General features: G+C 40.7%; 2 protein-coding genes and 1 pseudogene across 6 annotated transcripts in view; 1 reads left to right on the top strand and 2 right to left on the bottom strand.

Moving 5' to 3' along the window:
• Positions 1-20142, bottom strand: part of PDE8A (phosphodiesterase 8A) — a 154511-nt gene that overhangs the window by 102120 nt on the left and 32249 nt on the right. The window lies entirely within an intron of this gene.
• LOC121490146 (proteasome subunit beta type-2-like) lies at positions 224-854 on the top strand. Its single transcript, XM_041753833.1, has one exon. The coding sequence runs from the start codon at positions 384-386 to the stop codon at positions 783-785; it is 402 nt and encodes a 133-aa protein (XP_041609767.1). The 5' UTR covers positions 224-383; the 3' UTR covers positions 786-854.
• Positions 13573-15852, bottom strand: LOC121490145 (annotated as a pseudogene).

Raw genomic sequence — 20142 nt, 5'->3', positions numbered from 1 at the left:
GATCTTTTGAGGGACTGAAGTTTATTTTTGACTAGATTCCTCAGGAAGGATTCGTGGGAACAATCTTCTCAATATCTTCTGTTAAAAAAACTCGTCTTTTTTTTAAAAACAATTTTGCTGAATATAAAATCCCTGGATCATACTCACTCTTCTGAAGGATTCTGTCAGTGTTCCCTCGTGTTGATGAGGAGATGAAGCAGCCACAATCTCCCCTCTCACATGTGAGTTGATCTTTCGGCCTAGCTGCCCAAATAATTCTTTACATTTGCAGCCCCAAACTTCACATTTCTGGGCACCCGAGTAGCTCAGTTGGTTAAGCGGCCTACTCCTATTTCAGCTCAGGGCATGATCTCAGGGTCCTGAGCAATGTGCAACTTTATAAGATGCGAAATGGTTACGAATTGTCTCCCACAGCAGCAGCTAATTTCACGCGCCAAAACTTGGCTGACTGTCTTTGGAGTCAGACCCCGTATCGTGTCAACCTCCTCCTGGCTGGCTACGATGAGCATGAGGGTCCAGCGCTCTACTACATGGACTACTTGGCAGCCTTGGCCAAGACCCCTTTTGCAGCCCATGGCTATGGTGCTTTCCTGACTCTCAGTATCCTGGACCGATACTACACACCAACCATCTCTTGGGAGAGGGCCGTGGAGCTCCTTCGGAAATGTCTGGAGGAGCTCCAGAAACGCTTCATCCTGAACCTGCCAACCTTCAGTGTTCGAATCATTGACAAAAATGGCATCCATGACCTGGACAACATTTTCTTCCCTAAACAGGGCTCCTAACCATATGCTGTCCCTCCCACTTGCCAGGGAACTTTTTTTCGATTGGCTCCTTCATCTTTTTCTACTCTTTTGACATGTATCCTTGATAGATGGTTAATTCAGAATAAAGCTGAATCTGGATAAATTAAAAAAAAAAAAAAAGCTGCCCCCCTCCCCCAGTCACCCTGCTCAGTAGGGAGTCTATTTGAAATTCTCTTTCCCTCTCCTTCTGCCTCTCCCCAACCCCCCCACCAACACTCTCTCTAAAATAAATAAACCTTTTAAAAATCAGCAGCAAGGGGCACCTGGGTGGCTCAGTCAGTTAAGCGTCTGCCCTCAGCTCAGGTCATGATCCTAGGGTCCTGGGATCCAGCCCCTGCGTCATTGGGTTCCCTGCTCAGTGGGGAGTCTGCTTCTCCCTCTCCCTCTGCCCCTCCCCCAACTTATGCCTGGGCTCTCTCTTTCTCAAATTAAAAAAAAATATCAACAACAAAAAAAGCCCTTCACATTTCTGTTCCCTGCCTCAGGCAATTTTTGTACCCTTCATTTGCATCTGCCATTCACTCTCTAACTCTTCGACACCATTTCTATTTCACTTAGCTCACCTACTCCATTCCTGTTTTCTATATTGCTGTCTTACATCATTTTCAACATTGCCTCCCTGGCTTTGATGGTTTTCTTCTTCTTTTTCTTCACTGTCTTTCCTGGACTCAAGTTTCTTTTCCTATTGGCTTGTCAGTTCTTCCCTAAGCTTCTGTATTTCTTTTTTTGTGCTCTAGTTCTTTATATAGGTGGATTGACATTTTTTCAATTTGTGAAATATTTAGTCATAATTTTCATTTGTTTTGTGTCAGTGTTTTTCTAGTGAGTGTTATTCACCGTTTTTTTTTTTTTTCATGTTTCCTTTATCATTTTTTCTTGTAATTACGTTTGACTAGGCCCTAAACTGGTCCATTCTTTGATCACTCATTCATTCTTGAAGGCAGTTTTTCCTAGACCAGTTACTTGAAGATTGATCTGGAAGGATGGCTGGAGCCATATTCAGGGGAATAGGAGACTGCTTTCTTTTTCTGGCAGGACTGTATATATGTGCATATAAGGTGTGGGAAGGTGTTCTTTAGCTTCTCTCTCTCCCTAACCAAAAGGGACAGGCAGCTGCAGGGCCTTAGCACTCTCCTTCCCACCATCACAGATCAGGCTGCTCCCTACATACGTTACTTGTGTAAATCCTCATTCAATCTCCAACCTCCTCTGTACCTTAAAATCAAACTGGATCTGGTGCAGTTTCTGCCACCAGTCTGTGTACACCTTTCCATTCAAACAAAACATTTTGGCTTTGAAACCCATGGTGTATTTCCCATCTTGGAAAACTTTATTTGCTACACGCTGTTTTTTTTTTTTTATTTTTTCCTTTTCCTCAGATCTATGGCTGTGTCTTCTGTCCACTTCCTCTTGCACTCCTGGTCAATCTTTCAAAGACTCTTTCCATTCCTTTTCTGGCTTGTGGTACCACACATCTAATTTCTTCAAAGACAGTGTCTTTATTTCTGTTTCTTCTTCTCCTAGTTTCCAGGGATGATTCCAGGAAAGGACAGAGAAAGGAGGACTTTTAGCATGTTCAAATCTTAAGTTCTACTTTTTTTCCCTCCAAAAAGAAAATAGCTTTATAATTTCTTTGATTATAAAGTAACACATGGCACTCCAAAATCCAGACAATACAGAAAGGGTACAGAGAAAAAATAAAATAAAAAGGTTTTACCTGAAATCTCATCAGTCTAAAAAAAATCCCTGTTAACACAGACACACATATCCTGATACATATAAATCTACCTTATCCTGTGCTCCCCCCCCCCCACTTAAAACTGAGTATTTTCTTGGAAATACAGATCTAAAATATAATTTTAATAGCGACATTATATTCACAATGAACCTTTTAACTAAGAGTATCATGAGGCACTGTAGTGTTTAAACTTTAAAATAAACAATCCCATAAACCAGAAGTCATGCCCCCTCAAGATCAAATTTTCCACATTTTAAAATGTTTCCTTGTAAATCAGAGAAAATGAGAGGTTTATTCCACAGGCCTTTAGAAATAAAACAAGCAGGCCTAGGTCTGTAAAAACTAGGTAACTAAGGGTTCTCTTGAAAAGTTACGTTTTCCATGACCTTTGTTCCCTGTATAATAAATACACTGTATTTTCCTGGTTTCTCATTTACAAGACAGAGAAAATCCAAACAACAAGTCTTATACCAAGGACGAACAATCTCTACAGGTTATTAAATCAGGAAGACAGTGAGGAGAATTACAGACTGCTCCTCTTATAACTAGAGGTGAGCTTGTACTAGGGCATCAAACAAGGAATCATGTGCAAATTGCCTGCAGTATATGAGTGTTCACTAAACTGTCTTTTCTAATCCATTTCCTTAATTAATAGAGACTTAGAACTATACAAACACTGAAACTCAAAGCTGGTTGTAGCTGTGAAGACAGAAAACATTCTGTTCTTTCTCTCAGCAGACATAAAAACAACTTTTTCAATGAAATATCCCCTACACAAATGAGCAACCTCCAGATGGCTATGTACTGGCATGTACAGGCTATAAGTGAATGTTATTCACAAAAACATTCCAACAAATGTTTGAATATAGTCCTTAAGTTAGGATATGCCCCCTATAAAACTGGCTTAACAATGGATTCAGTAAGCAGTCAGGGACGAGAAGAAGTGCACAAGAGAAGGCCAGAAACCAGTGATTTATTCATAGTAATCAAGCCATTACCAACAACAGTAGCATGTAGCATTTGGATGTTTCCTATGTACTAAAACAGCATCTAAACTTTCCATCAATCCTATAAAGTAGGAACTGTTATCATTCATAATTGGGCAACAGCAGCTCAGCAAGGTTAACCTACTGGTCAGTGACATCACTAGGAAGTGAGGGTGTGGGTATCTAGACCCCTAAGGCCCATGCTTGTCTCTGCACTATACTGCCTCGTATGCTTAACAGCTATGGAAACTCAGAAAAAGGGACAGTGATTTTGACCAAGACAGGCAGAAAGGCAGGAATCAGGCTGGGTCTGGAAAGGCAGGCAGGACTTGGACAAGTGGAGACGCACAGAAAGGTCTGTGTGAGCAGAAGCAACAGAAGAGGAAGGCTAACACAGAATCTCGGACAGCCACATGGATGGGGCTAATTATAACCCTCTTCTCATCCATCTGGCAAGACTGTGTTACAGAAACTGAAAGACAAGATACGTGAGACACAAAGATAGAAGTCTAGCCCCAGCTCTGCCTCTCAATATATGGCCTTTGGGGAGACACTTCACACTGAGCCTCATTATAGTCTCCAGGTAAGAACTGTAATGCACTATCATGTTCAGGTGTAGGTAATAATATGTTATCATTTATAATCTTCTAATATACAAGATTTCCTTTTGCAAGGAAGACATGAGGTAGCTATCCAATTGGCAGGTATGGATATGAAATTGTCATCCATTCCTTCACTTCAACAAATATTTAAGGGGTACTTTTTAGGCACTAAATGTATACCATATGCTGAAGTTCTAGAAATAAAAGTATGGATCCTATCTCCCAGATGCTAAATATAGAAGGATAGAAAAATATAAACAAATAATTACAACACTTTGTGAATGTTTAACAACAAATGCTTGTACAGAGTGTGAGTGCGAAGTGACTGATTAACTCCACCTGGCAGGTGTGGGGGTGGTCACCAGTTTTCAGAAGAGGGACACCTGCTGAAACAAGTCTGGAAGGAAATGCAGGGCTGTGCCAGGTAAGAAGGGGGCAAGGGGCAGTCAGGAACACTCAATGGCTAAGTGGGATTGAGATGGAAGATTCCATAGCAGAGGAGGCAGCAGAGGGACTAAGATCAGATGGCAGAGGCCCGAGCAACCAGCAGCGCTGCAGTTAGGTGAGCACTCGTGCCCGGGCACAACTACCAGGTGAAAACCGTAAATGGATTCCACAGGCAGATCTGATCAGGGCCAGCACCGGAGTGGGTGGCTCTGGCCACAGAAGGAACCCAGGCTGGCTCGGGGACACAGTGACCAGGAAGGATACTGCGAGGCCCCTGGGCCAGACACCACGAGGCCCTGAAGATCATCCACAGGATGACAGGCTTCAGGTGGAGTCCACACAGCCATCCTCAGCCAACTCTAGGCCACCAGGTGAGAGAGGAGAGAAGAAAAGGTGGTGAGGACTCCAAGGAGCAGAATGAAAGCTGGTCCTCGGAGGTCACAGGGGCACGAGCTCAGCGGGAGAGGGAACTACACCAGTGCCAGCCTGCAGGCTGAGTTCTCCACAGCCTCGTCCTTCTCCACCTCTACCCTGGCAGCAGCAGGGCTGGGGGAGGGTGGGGACACAGCCCTGTGTGAGGGGGACACGGCATGCAGACCCCCAGCCCTGGGACCCCAGGGGATGCAGCCGGGGTGGGGGGGCTAGAGACAAACCTCTTCCTCCCCTAGACCACCTCGGGTGAGACACTGAGGCCAGGGCTGCTGCCTTGCATGTAAAGGCAACAGGTGGCTGACCCAGGGCTTCGGACTTGGTCACCTGGTACCCCTCTCCTCCAGACCTGTGTGGGGAAAGCAGATTCCAGCTGTGGAAGCTGTTGGCTGCAGCTGGAAGGCCATACCTGACACAGCCCAGCACTCAGGGATGCACTAAGACGGCCTGTGCAGCTTCAAAGAAAGGCCCTGGGCTCGGGCCTGGCAGGGATCCTGTGAAGCAGAGTCTGGCAAGAGAAAAATGTTTCTATCACCAATTTTACAGACTGTTTTACCATTGTACCTTCTCATAATTTTACTCAGCATCACCAGAACAATTCGAGTGGAGGAAAAAAAGAAAGAAATGGAAATAAAATGCTGTATATTTGGGAGAAGATGAAGGATAGAAGGCAAAATGTAAAGAATAAGTACAGAAAAGAACCTCTGGTTTAAAAAAAAATTATCTCTGCTAATTTGTGAATGATGCTCCAAAGTTTAAAGAAATAAAAAAAAAAAAAGAAAAAAGAAAAAAGATCCATGAGGCCAGAATAGCTCTGATGGAGTCTGAAGCAAATACATTATAGAAGAAGGGAAAGACAGTAAAAATAGGAAATGTCAGTTTCTGACTATAGCCAACATTAATTTGAGAAAATAACTTTTAATGGAAACTTGGGTCATTAAAAAATTCTGGCTGGAGGGGATCCTACTACCTATGGTTAAAATAAGAAAAGTGACAAAATATGTCAGTTATTATTAACAAAAAATTTCAAGGCTGGGCTGCCTAAACGAATTGCCAAAATTATATGCTCTCCAGAGACTTCTGCATGGTCGTCAGTTTGATGAGTATTTTTTTTTTATTCCTTACATCCCTCTCCTCAAAGACTACTTTTTGCCATCATCAGTCCTTTTTTGTGGACTAAATTTAACTCTGTATTTACAAGTCCTAAGGATGTGCACTGAAATAAGCCGCATGCAAAAGAAGATTAAAAATAAGATTGTGCTTAATGCTCTCACGATAACTACAGTTGACTGAAAAGGACGAAGCAAATCCCCAAGAGAGTAGAAGGGAAGCCTCTGCTGTGCTGGCAGGTGTAAGGGAGGATCAGGTAGGAGATGGGATCTGAGATGGGCTTTGAAAGGCAGAGGCAGGATTTTAAGGCAAAGAGGCTAAAAGGAGGTTACAACCCAAATAAATCACACAATTAAAAGCAAACAAGGAATGAGTTTTTACCCGGTCACACTGTCAAATAGTAGGAACAGATAACACTTCCGGGAGTAGTATAAACTGGTACATTTGCAAAGGACAATTTAGCAGGCCAGATACAATTTTTTAAACATTCACATTCTTTGATTCAGCAGTTCAACTTACATGTACATCTAAAGAAAAATCATGCTATTTTGTACCACTTGCATATATTACATACTCAAAAAAATTTTATTAACTTAGGAACAATATAAGAATTCTCACGTTGTGGGAATAAGAAGATTTAGTTGTATGGATGTTCACCACAACATTATTTATAACAGACAAATGTCAGCAAGTGGTTAAATACTACCCCCATAAAATGTAATAGTATGAAGTGTTTCCAGTAGTGCAGTATGGTAATTGACATGGAATGTCAATTTTAAAAGCAGATTTCAGAAAAATGTACTTTATGTAAAAGCCCACCATTTGTTGTTGTTTATTTTTTTTTATTTTTTTATTTTTTTTTTTTATTTATGATAGTCACACAGAGAGAGAGAGAGAGGCAGAGACACAGTCAGAGGGAGAAGCAGGCTCCATGCACCGGGAGCCCGATGTGGGATTCGATCCCGGGTCTCCAGGATCGTGCCCTGGGCCAAAGGCAGGCGCCAAACCGCTGCGCCACCCAGGGATCCCTATTGTTGTTTAATGTATAGCTATATCCTCAGAAAAATGACAGGAAAGATCAAACAAAAATCAGTGATTTCCTCTAAGCGTAAAATAGCAGATAATTTTTATTTTACTTTTGCTTATTTGTGTTTTCTAGAGTGAACATGTATAATTTTCACATTAAGAAATAAAAACATGGAAAAAAAAAGAAATAAAAACATGGAATTATGTAAATTTTCTAAGATATGTGAGTAAAATTTCAGTCTTTTTATGACACTATTCCACAAAAGGTGCTGTGGGATACAATGTTTTTTTTTTTTTTTTTTTTTAATTTTATTTATTTATGATAGTCACAGAGAGAGAGAGAGAGAGGCAGAGACACAGGCGGAGGGAGAAGCAGGCTCCATGCACCGGGAGCCCGATGTGGGATTTGATCCCGGGTCTCCAGGATCGCGCCCTGGGCCAAAGGCAGGCGCCAAACCGCTGCGCCACCCAGGGATCCCGGATACAATGTTTTATAAGATGACAGTGAATGCCACTGCTTAGTCATCTCTACACATTTCTTTGAAAGGGTAGAAATAACTACAGGGAGGAAAGAGAAGAGGGCAGATCATTTTAGCAAACCCCAATCTCAATTTTTCATTTTGGTTTCAATACTGATGTGGGACACCTCTCCTGAGACTGTTTTACTTCAAACACCACCTTCCTCAGAGACGGCTAGCTTTCTCTCTGCTGTGGCTCATTCTTCAGCCTCCAGATCCTTAAATATTTCCTGATCATCTGCAAAGAGAAGTATGCTCTTTTCATTTCACATCTGTTTGCAACTTGTTAGGGAAACCGATAGGCAAAGATTAAACGGAAACCTGAGGGCATTCTGGCTGCCAGACCTGACCACTTCTGAAGCCTCTTCTGAAGTGCGGTAACTCCAATGGAGCCTTGGGGGTGGGGGTGGGGGGTGTCTCTTGATGTGCAACGATAAAGCAGATCCAAAAAAGAGGCATTTTGTCCTTACAAGCAAATGACAATTCCTTAGGTTTTCATATTTATAAGTGACTAAGAACCACATCATAATAACCTATTCATTGAAGTATTAAAAGATAAAATTTGGTGTTCATAAATCAAAGTTAGATGTTACTACATTTAAATAGTATTTTAAAAATACATTTTGTAGTCCCTAGTAAGAAAAAAAAAGTTACATCATGAACCAGAATATACACATATCCCAAACAAACCGAAATACAAGTTTGACATTCTTACCGCATGAGCCACTGTTACTTTATATTCCATCTCATTTTAAAATAACTGATAGTGAGATGCCTGGGTGCTCAGCTGATTGAGCAACCGACTCTTGATTTCAGCTCAGATTATGATCTCAGGGTCATAGGATCAAGCCCCACCTGGAGTGCCATGCTCAGCGTGGGGTCAGCTTTAGATTCTCTCCCTCTGCCCCTCTCCCCTGCTCATGCATGCCCTCTCTCTCAAAATAAATAAATAAAATATTTAACAATAACAAAAAAACAATAGCAATAACCAATAGTAGTTTTTAAGGCAGCCGCAGGTGTTTTGGACCTCCTTCCATTGAGAGGTGGGGATCTGGATACCCTTCCTTTGAACCTGGACAGACTCATGGCTGCTTCAACCAAGTGAGAACACTCACTCCCCAGACACTTTCTTCCCTGTAGGAACCCAGCAACCATGCTACGTGAAGTCCAAGCCTATGGGCACTTGGGTCAAAAGCCCCAGCTGATCCCACCAGCTTTGGAGGCACTGCAGGCCCAAGGACCAGACATGTGAGTGAAGCAGCCTCAGAATGAGTCTAATTCACAGCCACTGGAATCATCCCCTCCCATCTGAGGCCCCAGATATTACAGACCAGAGGCAAGCCACTCCCTACCAGACCCTGTCCAAATTCCTGGGCCAGAATCCAGGAGCATAATAAAATGTCTCTAGTTTAATGCCACTAAGTTTGAGGTGGTCTATAACACAGCAGTAACAACTGGAATGACAATGCCAGACAGACATAACCTGCAAAACTGATGCCACAATCCATTAGTAGGGAGTTTGACAAACACTAGTTCAGAGGACACTAATTCAGTATGTGAAGCTTGGCATTCAACCCTGCAAAGTTCTCCCTGAGTCTGCATACTCAGGTTGTAACTGGGAATGGTTGGGATGGGTTGCATAGGGTAATATAGGAAGTGGGGTTTGGGCCCCATATGAATAAGCCAGCATCAAAAGGACTTGAGATTCATGGGGGCCAAACACTGAAGCACAGGAAGGTCATATTGTTTTGGTCTGAGTCTCAAGGTGATCCTAACCCCCCTAAGGATGGTCCAATGTCCCTGCTAACTATATGCCAAAACAGATACTTAATGGAGATACTTAGTGGAGAGAGGCATCTGCCTATAAAATGCCTATAAAACATTTTGATCTAAAGGCCACTTATTTACATCTATCCACTTTCAACACTGTCAAGCCTATCTACAGTTTCAAGCTTTTCTGTTAATGGATAACTTTCATCTAAATATAAACTCAGATTAATCTGTTAAGGATTAGCAGATTCTTTTTAAAAAAAAAAAAAAAAAAGGCAGGGAGAGTAAGAAGCATTTTTGGTGGAAGGAGAGTGTCCAGCAGGGCTGGGCCAGAGAACTTTAATTGATTAAATGGGCTCTTGGTTTCTTTCTTTAAATGTCACTAGTTAGGTTAATATTATAGTACTGGTCCCGGGGGAAAAAAACCCAGGAAATTCACGACAAGGACAGGACTTCCAGGAAGGGCAGCCTGGGAGTGGGAGCATTAAGGAAACTTCCCAAAAGGAAGAGAAGCTCTCTGAGCAAGTGTTCCTCATGCAAGGAGCTCATCTCATGGACCTCGCCTCAAGGGAATGCCCCTTGAAAGGAAAGGTCCAGATCAGAGAGGAAATGGGAATGGGGCCTTAGGGAACTCTCAAGTCAGAATTCAGGTGACTTCAAGCACTTATGGCCTTGGGATATGAAAAGCATATTTCTATTATATTCTCAGTGCCCACAAAAGCAAAAACAAATACCTCTGAGCTTGAGATGGTGGAAGAAGAGATCAAGCAGAAAGAACTAGAAGCCACTCAAAGACCCTAGACTAATTTATGCAGTGTCTCCCCCTAACAGAAAATGTTTCACTATTACTCCAAATAAACATGGTTCCATTTTTTTGTTTTGTTTTTAACCTGGATGTGTTATTCTTCATTGCATTCTTTAATGTGTAATGCATGCAAGTCATCAAAAGTTTCTGAAAAACTGTGTTTAGGGCAATTCATGACTAAAGTCACTGTTCAAAAAACCAACTAACAATCACCACAGCAGCTGCAGCCCCATCAGCACACTGAAGCCAGGAAGCATCAGTATAAGACCTACCAGAAGCAGAGAAGTGAGCCTGGGTCCCAACTGTTGCCTGGTATGTAGGTACTCAGTAGGAATCAACAGAAGAATGAAATGCATGGACAAACAGGCTGAGAAATTCTTGGCACCTGGAGAAAACTGAATACGAACAAGTTTCTTTTTACCTCTTCTACCACTTGTACAGAAAAGCAAAAGGGAAATTAACAAAACAAAAACAAAAACAAGCCTAAGCAGAATGAACAGATGGACTGTGGCCTACAAAGAAATTAGTCGGTCACTATGAAACAGTTCTGTTCATCTGCAGGGAATCTGGCGAAGGCCAAACTAAGGAAGGTCTGGGAGACTTAACAAAAAGATTCAAGATGAGCTGACAAAGGAAAGTCACCCATTAGGGAGAGAAATAACAAACCAGACCAAATTCACTTACTAAGTAGCAATTTCATAAAGGCTGCCATACCTGGTTTACTCATCTTTCATTCTGTAGACATTTAAGTGCTCCTGTGTGCTCTCAAGACTTTTGTTAAGCAAGAAACCCCTCTTCTGAACTGCATCATAGGAAGTTCACCCAAATATATGCCAGGCATTGTGCCAGGGTTGCAAGGATACAGTCTCTATCTCCATTGAGGAGGTCATAGTCTAGAGGAGAGAACAAGAAGCAGACAATAGCAGTATGACATGCTACCTAAGTTAGAGGTAAACTCAGCGTTCAAGAAAGATTCCTGAAGGGCTAGCAGGAGTTAGCCAGGCAGGGAATGGGGCTACAGGAAGAAGAAATAACCAGCAAAGATCTGATGACCAACCTTTGTTTGGAAAGCTGAGCAGATGCCTCTCTCCACTAGCTTCAAGGCATTTTTGGAGGCTTGCAGACAGCCAGTTCCAGCATACTTCCATATCCAGCCATCCTGATCTCTTGGCAGACAAAACGCCATGCTGCTATTATGCTTCATTCCTGCTCACCTCCACCTCCTTCTCTGAATACTCCAGCACCTCCCTGAACACCTGGAACACGGTCATCTCCTCTCCACCACTGTCCTACCATCAACCTGTGGTCAACACTCATGTAAATGACCCATCCAGCAACTTCCACAGGTTCTGTCACAATCCGGTGATTTTCACCTCCACCTTACTCGTTCCAGCCCCTCAGCAGCCAAAACTGTCCCATGATGGAAATGTTCAACTCCAATATCCTGCTCTCTGACCAATACGCCCATCCTGCTAGTTCAGTGGGACCTTTACTCCTCTTCTTAGAACTCTGACTTCCAATTCGTTCACTATTGTGCTTTCTTCTCAATTTACCACCTCTCCCATCCTGTATAAACCACCTCTCCTGACAAACTGCTACCCTCTCATTCCATCTTCTGCTCTCCCACCTCCCTTTCTTTGCTAACACAATGTGGGGCAAATTATGTGCTCTAATCAACACAGCTATTCATTCCCTCTGCTTCTACACCTGGGATGCTGGGTACTACTGGAGAAAATCACACAGCTCTGTAGACTGAGACCACCAATCACACATGGTCTCTGCCTCTGCTTAGAAAGCTTTCTATAGGCCCCAAGGTAGCTCTTATCTCCCCCAACAACTCTTTCCCTATCAATGATGTCTTCAAGGTTCGTGATCTCTCACTCTTAGAATATGACCTCACTTCTATTTCAAAAAGAAAAATAAGGCAACCTAGCAACAATTAACTCCTTAAAATTTATGCCTAGTCTTAACCTGCAAAAATGGTAGCATTCATTTTCATGCATACTTCCTTTCTTTCAATGTCTTCCTAAAAGAAATGTCCTTCCTCTTGCCCACAACTAATCCTACCACCTAAGTCTACTTCAAGGATCCCAACAATAGTCTCCTCTGTCCTAACAGGTAATCTCTCCTCTATGGACTCTTACCCTTTAGCATGTAAACATGCTCATCTATCTTCCGTTTAACAAAATGAACAAATCTTCCCTGGACCCCATGAGATGGAAATCTATGACATGCTAGCATTCCACAGACCCTTTAAAAAAAGCAACCTCAGGTGGTTTGTTTTAGTTGATATGCTATGATCTGTGCCACAAACATGACTCAAAACCACTCCCAATACCCAGGTGTTGCTGCTAGGCTGTGGAATACTGCTGGAGCCGAGAGGACAGCAGACAGCCAGAGGCAGCCTGGTGCCCAAACCACAGAAGGGGTGAGACCTGAACCCAAACAGGTCTTCTCTAAGGAGAAATATGAACTACCCACACATGTGTTTGGACTGATGTTAGAGCACAGCTGCTCTATGCCATAACCCCACTGTGTATCTCCATTAAAAGACCCGAGGCTGACTGCAAGTTGCTAAACAACAAACTAGCATGTCAAAACATGCTAGCCAGGATTTAAAACTCACCATTTGGTAACCATCATGGTAATAACATTTCAGGCAAAAATCATCAATGGATGATAAAACTAGTTGGTGAAAGTTTAATGAGAAAAAGTCTATTTACATAGCCTCAAAATATCTGCCTGCAAGATATTCTTTGATTTCAGAGGGAAAAATAGTGAGGAAACCCACAAGACACCATCTTAAACAAGGAATACCAATGAACAGCACCAGGAATAGAAAAAGGGACACAATGTGTCTTCTAATATTCACTGAGAAGGCTCCAACATCACGTCTATGGTATTCCTGCCAAAAATGCATGATCTGAATCTATCATGGGGAAACAGCAGACAAACCTAAAATAAGGAAAATTCAACAAATAACTGGCCTGTATTCTTCCAAAAATGTCTAGATCCCAATAGATCAACATCAAGGGATGTTCTCTGATGAAAAACATGAGACATGACAACTACATGTGTGATCTTGGATTGGATCCTATAATAAAAAATAAGTTTTCTTGGGCCACCTGGATGGTGCAGTTGGTTGGGCTCCAACTCTTGTTTTGGCTCAGGTCCTGATCTCAGTGTTCTGGGATGGAGCCCCATGTCAGGCTCCACACTCAGCAAGGAGTCTGCTTAGGATTCTCTTTCCCTCTCCCTCTGTCCCTTCCATTCATGCTTTCTTTTTCTCAAATGGGTAGGTAAATCTTTAAAAAAAAAATATTTTTTCTTTTGTTATAATAAAGAAAATTTGTGGAACAACTGGTGAAATTTGAGTAAGGTTTATGGAATAGGTAACAGTATTGTATCAATATTTAATTTCATGATTTTGATATTAGTATTGATTATAGAATATGTCTTCATTTTGAGGAAATACATATGGAAGTACTCAGAGTAAAGGGACATCATGCCTGCAACTTAGTTTCAAATGATTCCAAAAATAATTATAATGTGGTTAGAGAATAAATGATAACAGTTCACAGTTATGTGAACATTTGGGCAATCTGTGTGAGGAATATCAGGAATTCTTTGCACTACATTTTTTCCAACTTTTCTGTAAGTTTGAAATTATTTCAAAATTAAAAATAGTATTTTGTTTAAGCCGACAATTGTGAGAAGTAGAAGGAGAAAGTGGTTAAAACCATAGCGGTGGTGTAGGACTTCAAAATGCCACTCTCCTTCTTTGGCAGACTAGGCACATACAAAACAAACACATACAGGATTTAGAAGATTAATAAGCTTAATTTAACTGACATACTTAGAACTTTGTACCTGTGAGAGAATAGGTACTATTTGCAAATGACTATGGACACTTAAATAAAGAGGTAATAATGAGCCTCGTTCTTGGACTCATTCCTGACTTTAATGGTGGCTCCATTTCTGGTGTGAATCACCACATCACCTGTAGAGTGCCAGGAGAAAGGGGCTGAGAGAATCCCAGCCCCCAGGACTCTAAAGAACCTCCCCCCACACCAAGCCCTCCAAAGACCCAAGAGCTTTTAAAAAATGTATTATGAAAGTTTAAAAACATACACAAAAATAAAGACTATAAAGAACCTCCAAATGCCCATCACCCTGATCAGTTATTATAATTTTGACACACTGGCTACATCTATCCCTTTTTTGCTATAAATTTTTTGGGGGTTGTTTGTTTTTACTTCTGAATGGTTTACTTGCCAAATAGCTGGAAAGAATTACTGGTTTAAGAAAAAAAATCAATATAACTTTTACTGTATCTTTAAAATATCACAAATAATGAGGATTAGGGAAGGCATTTGTGGTGAGGAACATGGGGTGTCATATGTAAATGCTGAATCTAAATTCTACAGCTCAAACTAACATACTGTATGTAAACTAACTGGAATTCAAATAAAAACTTGGGAAGAAAATAAAGCAGGAAAAAAAAGGAGGCATTTGGAAATTTTATGCTTTACCTGCCATTTTAAATCTGTATTATTAAAATATATGTATAGTGAAAAAATTTTTAATAAATAAATATCACAACTAAGTTTGAAAAATCATCTGGCATCTTACTGTTTCTATAGAGGGACAACTTAGATCTTGTTCATCAGCCTGCTAAACTTTTAGCTTCTTTTTCAGAAACGTAGACATCATCCAAAAAATGTTCTGATATCCTTGTTTTTAACTGTTGTGGCTTGCTGAATCAAAGCAACTTAGTTTGATACATGTTCAATGTCATTTCCTTCAAGAATTAACTCATCTTCCCAGGCTTGAGATATTTAATGAAAAAGCAACACCTGTCTCATCCAACCCCTGTAGATGTATTTTTCACCTGAGAGATTTCTCATTTCAACAAGAGAATCATTCTCCTAACACTGTTGATGGGGAAGTGAGCCTACATGGAGCTCATCTTGGAACAGAAGCCCAGCGTAACGTCCTTGATCATGCTCTGGACATGACTACAGGCAGAAAAGCAGCGGCTCTGGTTCACTCTATTTCCCCACCATCTGTCAACTCAGAGCCTCTTCTTTCCAAGAAGACAGTTCTAAACTGAAGTGACTGAAGCTCCTTCGCAGGCTTCCTCTGGGGCCCTTCACAATAATAGTGTCCCTTCAATACGATGTTGACATTTTCTGTACTGCTGACAGGCTGACTGCTGAGAATGGTCCTCATTCTTTCTCACGGTAGATGTGGCAAAGAGAGTGCCATGGCATTTTAAAAGCAACTCTCTAACTTTTTCACCCTGAAATAGTTCTGTGAATAGACTTTTCTTCCCAACCACAATTCCACTACAACCAACAAAATAAAAAATAATCCCTTAATATCCTCTGTTCCTCGTGCAAATTTCCTTGACACAAGAACTCTGAATTCCCAAGTTCCTCACACAGGAACCTTCATCCCAGCATGGTAGACCCACAGCAAACACGCTGCCTGTGTAGGTCAATCTCTTTAGACAAGGAAGCTGGAGCTTTGAGCACCCTTACACAAGGAACTATGCTGCTAGGAAACTCTGAAAAAGGACAAATTTCTACATGAAGCCAAAAGATGAAAATCCATTTTTTTTTTTACTTTAAAAAAGATTTGAGAGAGAATGAGTACAGAGAGGGGTAAATGGAGAAGCAGACTCCCCGCTGAGCAGGAGTCTGACATGGGACTAGATCCCAGGACCCTGGGATCATGACCTGAGCTGAAGGTAGATGCTTAACAGACTGAGCCACCCAGGCACCTCAAACAATCTATTTTAAAAATGGAGAAAAAGAGTGCCTGGGTGGCTCAGTCAGTTAAGCATCTGTCTTTGGCTCAGACTGTGATCTCAAGGTCCTGGGATTGAGCCCCACGTCGGGCTCTCTGCTCAGTAGGGAGTCTGCTTCTCCCTTTCCCTCTCCCTCTCTGCTCTAACAAATAAGTAAAAAATATTTTTAAAAAAGAAAAAATAAAAACGGAGAAAAATAGTGCCATTATAGGTTCAAAGAATAAATACCCTTCATAAAGGGTACTTATATCCCAAAATAAAAATAATAAAAAAATATAAAGAATTGAGGGCGCCTAGGTGGCTCAGTAAATAAATAAAATCTTTAAAAAGAAAAAAAGGGCAGCCCTAGTGGCTCAGCGGTTTAGCGCTGCCTTCAGCCCAGGGTGGGATCCTGGAGACCCAGGATCGAGTCCCATGTCAGGCTCCCTGCATGAAGCCTGCTTGTGTCTCTGCCAATCTCTCTCTCTCTCTCTCTCATGCATAAATAAATAAAATTTAAAAAAAAAAAAGAAAGAAAAAAAAGAACATAAAGAATTGGCAAAGGGAATATCAACTCCAAAATACACATGAAAAAAATCCAATCTACCTAGTAATCAAATAAATACTCAAATAATGACTTGCTATTTGTCATCTAAATTAGCAAAGATTAAAAAAAAAATACAGTGATAGCAAAAATTTGTCTCTGTAACTGGGTAAAAGGTTTTCTCGAGAACAGTTTGTCATATGTTCCAAAATCTTTATTTTTCCCAGGAACTGTCCTAAAACAAAGTCATAAAAAGTGTACACATAATTATATAAATAAGGATTTCATAGCAATAGGGCTTATTTCTAATGTGGAAAAAGACTTGGGGTGGGGGTGTTGGGGCGAGAGGTGCTAACCATCTAAATGTCCACTAGTAAGACAATGTTTAAATAAAATCATGGCATGTCCTACAATGGAAATACTAGAGACTGGTATCACAACTGACAGTGTGGCCCATGGACCAAATGTAACTGGCCCACAATGAAATAAAGAGTTTAAGCCAGAGTATGAATTACCACCAAAAAAAAAAATGTAAACAGCAAGATATTCTCAATTAAGAAATCAGTATGTTGATCTACATCTGGCATAAATACCTTCTCTTGCCCGAAATGATAAGAAACAGTCTGCCTGCCCCTTTGTACAGTACCACTACAGATTCCACCCCCAAAATATATCCCAAGTTTGCCCACATCCCTCTACCCCTACTGCTACCACCGAACAAACACAAATGACTTGGACTGTAGAGTGTCATAAATCTAGTTAGTCCACTGTTGCTTTTGTGCCCCTACAGCTTTTTTCCAGAGTAGCCACAGTGATTTTATTCCCAGCTTTATGGAGATATAATCAAGGTCATCATTTGGAAATGACCATCAAACCTTGCTTATTTTCAAGATAGGTTACTAACAGTTTAAAATCTTAACAATAGGGATCCCTGGGTGGCGCAGCGGTTTGGCGCCTGCCTTTGGCCCAGGGCGTGATCCTGGAGTCCCGAGATCGAATCCCACGTCGGGCTCCCTGCATGGAGCCTGCTTCTCCCTCTGCCTGTGTCTCTGCCTCTCTCTCTCTCTCTGTGACTATCATAAATAAATAAAAATTTAAAAAAAAAATCTTAACAATATCAATTCTGGAAATAAATTGAAATTTACAGAAGTAGAATAAAACCAGAACAGGCCAGTAACTATAGAAGAAACTGAAAATTTTAAAGAATTAGCACTGAGGTTCTCAGTGTGGCAGGGACTTTTAAATGCTTACTGGTATCTGGTTCTCCTCTCTCTTGACACACACTTGACACACTTCCTACCCTTACAGTCAGGCCATTGACTAATTCTACCTTCAACAGACTGAGCTGAAGTGACGTATGTCCCTGAGGCATTTCACTGAAGCTGTGCAAGGACCTCTTGCCCTCACCACAGCAAACCCCGAAACTAGGTGTTCACATGGCGGTATCACACGATGAAACAAATATTAAATAGGGTTTCTTTCTATGCAACTATTCTCAGAATTATATAGTAACAGTTTCCTACTGTATTTATCACTCATATGTTAAGTACTTTCCTTGTCAAATAGTTGAAAATAATTTCATCAACTGTCGATATGATTAAGATTTTATACTACAGAGTTGGGAGTAGAAATAATTGCATTTACTAACAAATGTTGAGGATATCTCACCCACACTTTGAAAAGCAAAACAAATAAACAGCAAAACAAAAAAACAAAAACTCTACATCATTTCCTTCCTCTATTCCTTTGATGGCATGTAAAAGTCTGCTAAGTCTTAGTGGAGAAAAACTAGAACTTTCTCACCAAAATTAGAAACGAGACACTATTTTGTAATAAAAATAAAATGCTATCTTCTCTACTTTCTAACACTGTCCTGGAGATGCTATCCAATGCAACTAGATAAGAGACTGTAATGAGTGGTCTAAGAATTGGAAAAGGAGTAAAACCATTCACAAATAATATAATGATATGTCTGGAAAACTCAAAAGAATTGATAAGTATTACAAATCAGAGATTTAGAAGGTTACACAATAAATATATCAAAATCAATAGGCTTCATTTATAAAAGGGAAATTCTATTAGAAAGTACAATGAAAAAAAAAGTACAATGAAGAGAGAAAACTCTACTTATGAAAGCAAAGTAGTAATAAAATATCTAAGTAGAAGCTTAAGAAGAACCTCTGAAGAGAGGTGTAAAAACACTGCCCCCGAAAACACAACAAATTTGAACAAATGGAAAGACATACTATGTGCTTGGTAGGGATATATAACATCATAAAGATGTCAGTCCTTCCTGTACTAATTTATAAGTTTAACAGAATCCCAATAAAAATACCTTCAAGGTTTGTTTTTTTTTTTTTTAAGAACTAAACAAGCATATTATAAAGTTCATCTGTTAAAAACAACCAACTAAGGATAGGGAAAGAAATGAGGAGGACTAGCCCTACCAGATATTTAAAAAGGATAGCAACGGTGCCTGGGTGGTTCAGCCAGTTAAGCATCTGCCTTCTGCTCAGGTCATAATCCCAGGGTCCTAGGATCCAGCCCTGGTCAGTTGGTTAGGTAGGTAAGTTGGGCTCCCTGCTCAGCAGGGAGTCTGCTTCTCCCTCTAGCCCTCATGCTCACAAGCACGCTCTAATAAATAAATAAAGCCTTAAAAAAAAAAAAAAAGCATAGCAGTGGCACACAATTAGACATACTGACTGATGAAAAAGAATAAAAAATCCACAAATGGATTTAATTTTGTATGAAATTTATCACAAGGGTAGCATATCAAAACAGTGGGGGAATACACTTGTTAATAAATGGTGCTGGGAATAATGCAATAACAATATGCGGGGGGGGGGGGGGAGTGGATCTATTCTTCACACACCAGGATGTGTACAAGGGTAAATATTTAACAACCTGGCAATGAAGGAAACTTTACCACTATGACTCAAACTCCAGACACAATAAGAAAAAGTATCACCAGAATTACACAAAAATTTTACAATTTGCATAACAAGACATCTTAAGCAAAGTAAGAAGGAAAATGAGCAAATATTTGTAACAGAGAAATGGCATCCAAAAATGGAAGAAAAAGACAATCCTTTGGAGAAGTGTCCTAAAGGAATAGGAACAGGTAATTCACAGAAAAAGGAATGCAAATGACCCTCAAACATGTGAAAAGATAGATGGCCAATCAATCTCAAGCATTTTATGAGAAATACAAATAAACTGCCAAAACTACATTGGGATACCACAAAATCCCATTCTGAAACAAAACAGTCGTGAAACAGATTTTCTGATACCCTGCTTGTGAAAATGCAAAATGGCACAACCCCTCTAGGGGGGAATTCGGCAAGATGAGCAAAATTACATATGCAATTAGCGTTTAGCCCAGCAATCCCATTTGTAGGAATCTATCCAAAGGGTATACCGGCAAAAAGAAAAAAAAAAAAGAAAAAAGAAAAGGATTTCTGCACAAAGCCATTTAATAATAATTCTGGAAACAATCCAGTTGTTCACCAACATGGCCTGGTTGACTAAGTAAGGTGTGGTGGACCAACCCATGAGCAGTGTGCCACTACA

Source organism: Vulpes lagopus, chromosome 4 (assembly GCF_018345385.1).
Source record: "Vulpes lagopus strain Blue_001 chromosome 4, ASM1834538v1, whole genome shotgun sequence".
Classification (NCBI taxonomy): Eukaryota; Metazoa; Chordata; class Mammalia; order Carnivora; family Canidae; genus Vulpes; species Vulpes lagopus.
Note: the sequence above shows the minus strand (reverse complement) of the source record. Positions and strands in the feature narration are given on the sequence as shown.

What these genes read in the sequence shown, in the direction of transcription:
- LOC121490146 (XM_041753833.1), top strand. Translation starts at nt 384, where the DNA reads ATGCGAAATGGTTACGAATTGTCTCCCACAGCAGCAGCTAATTTCACG.